At 49.1% G+C, this 7,734-nt stretch overlaps 2 protein-coding genes across 2 annotated transcripts; both read right to left on the reverse strand.

Annotated features, from left to right (window-relative positions):
- Window positions 1-485: 485 nt before the first annotated feature.
- Window positions 486-2,279, reverse strand: N7519_010585 (HoxN/HupN/NixA family nickel/cobalt transporter; the record flags this gene model as incomplete). Its single annotated transcript, XM_057297358.1, has 7 exons — window positions 486-1,111; window positions 1,173-1,318; window positions 1,384-1,662; window positions 1,713-1,798; window positions 1,853-1,925; window positions 2,009-2,019; window positions 2,073-2,279. 7 exons carry the CDS (start codon window positions 2,277-2,279, stop codon window positions 486-488), a joined length of 1,428 nt encoding a protein of 475 aa, XP_057145240.1.
- Window positions 2,280-3,418: 1,139 nt separating this feature from the next.
- Window positions 3,419-4,576, reverse strand: N7519_010586 (uncharacterized protein; the record flags this gene model as incomplete). Its single annotated transcript, XM_057297359.1, has 1 exon — window positions 3,419-4,576. The coding sequence occupies one exon, from the start codon at window positions 4,574-4,576 to the stop codon at window positions 3,419-3,421; it is 1,158 nt and encodes a 385-aa protein (XP_057145241.1).
- Between the last annotated feature and the right edge of the window lie 3,158 nt (window positions 4,577-7,734).

Raw genomic sequence — 7,734 nt, forward strand, 5'->3', positions numbered from 1 at the left:
TGGATGGGGCCAAGGTCCGAGGTCCATGTTGGGTAGGGTCATGATGGAAAGTCCTAGGGGTATAACAAAGAAGGAAGGTCCATGGTGGATGGGGTCATGGTGGAAGGTGACCGTGGTGGAAGGTGACCGTGGTGGAAGGTGGGACCTTGAAAAGTGGAGGTGGGGTCTCAGAAAATAGAAGAGATGTGGAGGAGAAAGAAAAAAGAAGAGAGAACCTGGGGGGGAGGGGGTATTTATATTTTTCCAGTGGCTTAAGGACAGGAAAGTACTGGGGTCGGCGACGAGTCCTGACAAAATGGGAAGGAACGCGGGTGAACCCATAGAGACACGCGTAACTTTCAGGTCGTAGTTTTCCTACGGGCCCTGGAAGATGCTTACTTGGGTGCATAGACGCGTAGAGCCTACGCGATGGAGATATATGGATATTAAGAATACTTCATTTCGAGAATAGCAATCAGATTATACTAGCTAGAATGTAGCAACACCTACACGATGTGGTCTTCAAGTCTCGTCTCACCAGTCTCCTTAACAGCAACCCGAGACGCAGCCCCCTTCCCAGCGGCCTCAGTAGGTGTACCCTCGTGCTGAGTTCGACCCGTCTCAGTCACAATGGCACCGTAGCCAGGAGCATCGCCACGAGAAACATCGTCATCAGTATACCTCTCCACATCATTGGCGACATGCTTCCCATGTCGCTGGTCCATCCATCTGCGCCATGGTTTGTAGACTAGAACGCTCAGCAGACCAAAGACAATAAAGCAACCACAAATACCACCGCCAATAGCATCGTAGTAGTCACCAGCAACCTGCACGCCGTCCCAGAATTTGCCTTTGGCATCCGTAACGTTCAGGATAAGAGTGAGCAGCTGGATTATGCCAATCACAATCGCCACGATAACGGTTAGCGTGGTCAGCACGATTGAGTAGTATAGGAATGCGACTGGGTCACGGTGGTTGTTTTGTAATTGTGGGAGCTCGTCTGGATCGGTGGCTGTTGATGAGGTGTCTGAGACGTTGCTTGTTGGCTTTTGCGGGAGGAAGTTGGCCGCTGGTTGGATGTAGAGGGAGAACATCAGGGCTCCGTCAATTGTGTCGAGGAGACACATACCGGCTGGGACCGTTAGTCAGAGCTGAATGAGGGTATTTACCGGCCCGCATATGAGGATACTAACCTGTGAACAGAGCCGGGAGAATGAGAATCACCCAGAAGGATGTTCCCTTCGCTGCTTCGATGGACGAGATTCCAAGTAGAGCGATCTCGGAGGAGGTGTCGAATCCAAGACCGAACAGAATTCCGAGGGGATACATCTTCCATGGCCTAGAGAAGAATACGCACATTTGTCAGATAATGCGGATCATCAATAGCCTGACCAGAGAACATACCGGTCAATCAACTTGAACATTTTCTTCAAGACCGAGAAAAGGATTCCTCCACCCTCAATCTTCCACGCCTCATCTTCATGGCCCTCGGGGAGATTGAAGACCTTTTCCATCTGCTTCACGAGTTTATATAGGATGTACGCATTCATAAGACCAAGCAGGATCAGGAACGCGGCGCTGACGGAGGTACCAATGATTCCACCCACCGTGCTGAAGCTGTCGAAGCGTTCTGAGACCGCTGCTGCTGTGGCTGCGACGACAATAGATGTAATTATCACGATGCTGGGCCGTGTTAGCTTTGATTTGATATGGAATGAGGTGACCGTGCTCACGTTGAGTGGCCAAGCGAGAAGAACGTGCCCACGGTAACGGGCTTTTGACCCGTTGCCAGGAGTCTTCTGGTCATTAGATCGATAGCCTGTAGACGGCATTGTTAATCATTTTGTCTGTTTCCTAGCTGGGGTCGACATACAGAAATGTGGTCTGCATCGAATGCATGTCTCAATCCAAGAGAATAGGCTAGGGCAGCTGTAGAGACCAGCGAACTGTATTCCATGCAATTAGTATGTGGAATAACCTTTAAGCCATGTAATGGATATATATATATATGTATCCAATGAAGACTCACGGATGGTAACTCTATAGAAGAATTAGCGAATCAATCCAATGTCACACAACATATCAAAACATACGAGCACAATAGCCGCCGCCACCCAAACTATGATATTCAACATCGCAATAAAGGCAATAATTCCAATGGCGCGAAGGGGAATCTTCCTAATACCGGGCATCTTGCTATGCGAGCGCTCCGCACTGCGAAGAAGAGGTTGCAGGCTCCATTTGCGGTCGCTGTCTAGACTGCGCAAGTCTGTATCTGCGAGCTCATTGAACCCCGACATGGTGGATTTTCTTATCGAATTTCTGTAAGATATAAGTAAGAATATCTAAATTTTGGAGAGATGATGTTCAATTCTTTAAACGAAGATTTTAAAAGACAGAAGAGGGGTTATTATACGCAGCCCTGCAGCTCTTAAACTTTAGATAACCCCGCCAAGTCCCGATTCTGCCAAGCCTTGCATACATCCATCCATGTGCTATTGCTTTCGGGCAACTTTGTCTTCATGTGTAGATGCATGATTCTGCATCGGAATTTTGTCTGAATCTTGGAGCAAAATGCCATGAATGCTCACGTCCTATCCAAAATGCCCACGATGTGGTGTACTATGTTGAATGGATGGAATAACGGCGAGTTCCGATGCCGATAGGAAACGTCCTCCATTATTCACAACTTACATTCCGATGTGTCAATAGCTCCAATAGCTTAATTCTAATATTCGACACCCACTATAAATCGTTTCCCGTGTCTGTGATTGGGTGGTCTGTCTTAGTTCGCCGGTCGCCGAGCTTAAGCGGGGCCATGCTATGGCCGCTCGGCGAACTAACCGTAGAGGATGCCGATTCATCTAAGCTTTTTGATATAGGGCTGTGGATGATTTGATTATTTTCGGGTTTGTTGGCTGGCTTGTTGAGATTCTACATGGATATTGGGGCATTGTCTTATTCGTTGATTAAAGGAATTTGAGTGGATACATCTGTCTTCCAAGAGTGAACTACATATATATACACTGTGTGAATTGAATTTCACAACGATTGAAATTTCCGGCCAATTTTCGCCCTGAAAAGCTTTAAAATCATTATCACATCATCATTAGGGAGCCAAGGAGTTCTTGGCGCTAGTCCAGACAGATACAGGGGCCTTCCTTTCGCACCCGGTGTGTCAAGACTGGACAAGTCTGTTCTTCACCAAAATGGCCTATAAAGGTCCAGCATTGGGGGGAACCAGATATGGGGAAGACATAGAGACAAACTAGCAACACGGGCTAGCTGTAATTCTCATCTGTGTCTTCATAGCCCAGCTCAACCGAACCCAAACAAGTGTGAGGCTGTGTGAGGAGCTCAAACCTCTCAACAAGGTTTGGGGTTCGTGATAGATCTACCAGCGAGTTGTTTTATGCATCAACCGAACCAGAAATTACGGTCAAGCAGCGGCCAGCACGGTCGGCGACGGAGTCCACTTAGTAACCTTAGGTTGCACACGAATATCCTGGCTGACAAGGATATTCCACTCATTCCGCGTGATGGGAGTAACATCCGACGCAGAAAGAGGCGTCTTGGGCCCACGCTTATTATGCCCTCGCATCGACGGTGGAGGCTGTCTCCGACCACGCACGGTCTGGATGGGCGATCTCTTCACTTCGCGATGGCGTTCGGCTTTCACTCGGATAGGGATCGGATCGGCCTTGGGCTTCAAGATAACTCTCTCGGCTTTGGGCTGGGCTTTCGCTTTAACCTTTGCCTGGACTTTGGGTTGGGCCTTCGTTGTAGCTTTCGCTGGGACAACGGCCTCCACCTTGGCCGCAACTGGCGCTAGGTCTAGGGCTGGGACTGCCTCTGGAGCTGGGCTTGGAGCTGGAGCTGGAGCCTGAACGGGAAGAATGATAGCATCCTGGTTGTGGACATTCTTGTACGCAACTGCGACGGCAGTGAGCTGCTCATCCGGGACATCGAGTTGCTCATAGACGCGATGGAAGAAAGCTTTGCTGAAAGGGCGACCGGAGAAATCTGCGACGATGCGGTGGAGTAGCCGGATGCAGGATGACATTGATTGTTCGTTGTTGCGGGAAAAGGGGCGGGTAGAGAGGATGCACATGCGGCGCTTGAAGGTATAGATGCGGTCCATGTTCAGGAGGGTTAGACCCTCCTGGCTGAAGATGACTTCGTTCTGGAGAATGGACTGCTTGACGAGGTGATCGTTTGCCTGGCGCTCATACTGGCTGCGGCTGATGGCGTCGGTCCAGCTGGGGCCGAGTGAGAACTTTTTCGAGGCTTTAGCAATGGCGCGCTCGAGTACTCGCCATGCTTGTGGCTCGATTGTGTGGATGGGGATGATCATTAGGTCGGAGGGTTGACCGGTCGGGTAGGGCTTTCCGCGGCCGATGAGGAGGGTGACGTGCATCATTCTTTGTTGGAGTTTGCTGGAGATGTATTCTAGAGCTGGGAGTAGGGATGGTGTGACAGTCTCGGAGTCGAAGCTGAATTCTGGAGATAGTGGTGGAGAGATCATATCGTTGGTGAGGGTTCTTGGTGAATTGGGGACATAGATGCCCGTTGGGCGGGGGAGACGCATTCCACCCATGATGTTGGCCATTTGGGATTTGAGATCGATACACAAAGTAGGGGAAATCCCCTCCTTTTCGTTGAAGAGCTGGAAGTTGAAGAATCCAGATGCCTTGACTGCCGCCAGGCCCTGATATAGGGGATGGCAGAGGAATCAACAATTAATTCCCCCGCATGTCTTCAAGTCTTAACATCGAAAACAGTCAAATTAGCTACTGTTTAATAATTCTAATGGTAGTAAAGTCCACCTTCACTGCACGAATCATAATTCTCCGATCAGCGCGATAAATAATATAAAAATACTTCTAACCGCTGCGGCGTTCACCACCCAATAGACGACCTCCATTGATCGCTGCCCTCATGCACTTATGCAAGCCACAGCACATTTTCAAAGCTTTGGATTTGCAGACCAAACGGCCCCCACCTAAACATCCTGATCACATTTCCACCATCCAGGATGTTGGTAACGTTGACTTTCATCGACAGGCTGAGAATGTCTCCCAAGTACTAGCTTCGGACGTGTTTCCCTCAGGAACTTGGTTTGATAACGGTAGCTTGCACTAGCTTTGAATTGGCAGCGGATATTATGAGATGTTGACTGGTTTAGTTCCCCTCCATCACTGCATACACCATCAACTGTACATGTTGAACGACAAGGGTCTCCATTGTGCATGTCTGCTCAGTGGTGCCACCTAGTCAAGTCGACCAAGTACATGCGAGCCATCCCTCCATTTGGTCCCCGTAACTGCACCAACATAGGCCCACCGCCACTATTTCACCCCTAAACCCAACCCAGGATATGCATCGCTCCTCGAGGCTGAATCCAGCGGCTGACTCTCACATGCGAGAGGAAGCACCCAGCCAAACCATTTGTTCCCTCGAGCCAACTGCGCTAGACCTGCATATAGTGGCTACACACCCCCCAATGTGGTTCTCTATGAGGTAACATTATTCCACCTTTCCAAGGCCACGTTGCTGGCAATGCATCGAAGCGCTATGGGTCGCAATCTGCATCTGTGATCCTTGATCCTGGACGAATCAATAACCGATCTAACCGGTAGCTCCGTTTCTTCGGGCATTTTCATGAGGCTGAATACTGCCTGATTCCCACAAAGAGCCTCCTTCTCTGTGTCGGTGTGACCACATCTAAAGCCCGATTGGCTTGTGGATTCGTTTGTTGGTTGGGGGCCATTGTCTTCCACGTCAGCTATGCATGCTCTAGATCATCTCGCCATCACCTAAATTGAGCTTAATTTGCTCGATTATCTTGGATGGACGTCCAGCAAGCGCGATTTTCTGTTTACTCCAGTCTTTGGTATTATCTGAATACCTAAGCCGCCCCCGACTCGATCATATTGTCGCTTTCCAGCTTGGTGTAACTACCGTAAAAGTTATGTCGCTGAAAATCTTTTGCTGCCGCCTATTCTGCCTCTCTGAATGCAGGATACCTTTATATTCTTTCTTCGCCTGGGCTTGGATGACATTGCTGGACGCACTACCTCCATAGTATGGCCTTCCACTTCAGATGACGGGTCTCTGAGACCTCACACGGCGGAATTGGGACACCATATCCGCGCCATTAATCCAGAAATCGTCATCCTTCGGTTGATCACCGATCCGAAATACAAGCGATGTATCTTCAGGAGCCCGTGAGATCAAGAGAATGATTATCAGCCGCAGCCGAGTCCACACCGGAAAACCAGAATGTCTCATGTTGCTTCAGGTACCCACTATCGATAACTCGTTACTTTTCCATATTGTTCAAATTGCCGATGCCAGAAACCCTAACAAGCGGAGCTGTCTCGGGCTTTCCTCCTGACACTACTCCAACTTAGATATCAGCCTTAGTGTTTATCTCCTCTATCGGAGCTTGTCTCAGAGCGATGAACTAGGCATTCACCGGAGCACAGGAAAGTACAAAAAATTGGCGCGAAGGATTCAAAAACTTGCTATTTAGGCTCGGCGTCTCCACTGTTGCAGCCTAGGAACAAGCGCGAGATAAGCACACAAGCACATGATAACTTATTGACACACAGAGAATCGAAGGAGCCGGGAATATCGACCTCTTCAGCAGATGGAGTATGCCCAGAATATATTTTGTAGGTCAGGAGTAGAGATCGAGGACGCCTTGCCGCCTCGTATGTATCTTTGTTCGCTCAACCTTGACGCCGAAGCCACTTGGGCAACCCCAGGCCAATTCTACTAGATCCTCGCCACAATCCCAATTCCTTCCAGAATAATATCCCGCATAAGCCCCTCCCATAGATTGACCTTGATACGACCAGGCCACGCGCGCACCCGCCAAGAGAGATAAGGATTGGCTGAACCATACGCGAACTGTCTTGGCTCAAATGCCCAGATTCCAAACAGGCACATCTCGCCCGGGTTAAGCTTAGCGTTCACGGGCCAAGGTGGAATTCCGTCTTGGCATTGGATGGTTGTCCTGCTTCGGGGTCAGGCCTGATAAGGACACTTTTCGCGAATGGGGCTAACAGTCGGGTGGCTGAGTCAAAGATATGGGTTTGCCCGGGGGATTACTTTTTTGTTTCTTGCTTTTTCGATCGACGTTGACTGTGTAGTGAAACGTTTATTATTCTAATATTCTCCGTAAATACATGTAACAAGTGTAAACTGCAAAAGCTCCATCGCAGCGAAAATCTGGGGGAATGGGGCAACCTAAAATTTTTCCGACGAATGCCGGTGGAAAGCGCTCCCCGCAGAGCCCATAAATCTCCAATCTTGGCGCCAATGTCTCCGCTTTGCTGTGTCCCCTGGAGCACCAAGGTAGTATCTGTTACATACATGTACCTGGGTATCAAGCTTTGCCATGAATCGGACATAGCTGATACAGAAGTACCGTATACAGTAATCACCTGCATCATCTATGGATGTTGAGGATATCCCTGTATTGAGAGATCTACAGCCTCATTAGACACAAATTAGACACGAAAAACATAGCCCTATTCCACGAGCACAGCCCTACCTATTATACTAGTTCTCCTCGCGAACCGGAAACGGTCAAACCGTCAGATCACGGGTGAAAACCCTTCGGGATGGATTCTAAGCCAAGTAAGTGACTGTGCAGGTGTGGGCTGAGGTGTTTGGGTAATTTAACCCCGTAAAATGAAAAAGGCTTGGCTATGTAGACAAGTCCCAAGGTCTAAGGTCTCTCGTATC

This window comes from Penicillium mononematosum (assembly GCF_028829835.1).
Source record: "Penicillium mononematosum strain IBT 11891 chromosome Unknown utg000005l:1.0-9366267.0:1.0-9372171.0, whole genome shotgun sequence".
NCBI lineage: Eukaryota > Fungi > Ascomycota > Eurotiomycetes > Eurotiales > Aspergillaceae > Penicillium > Penicillium mononematosum.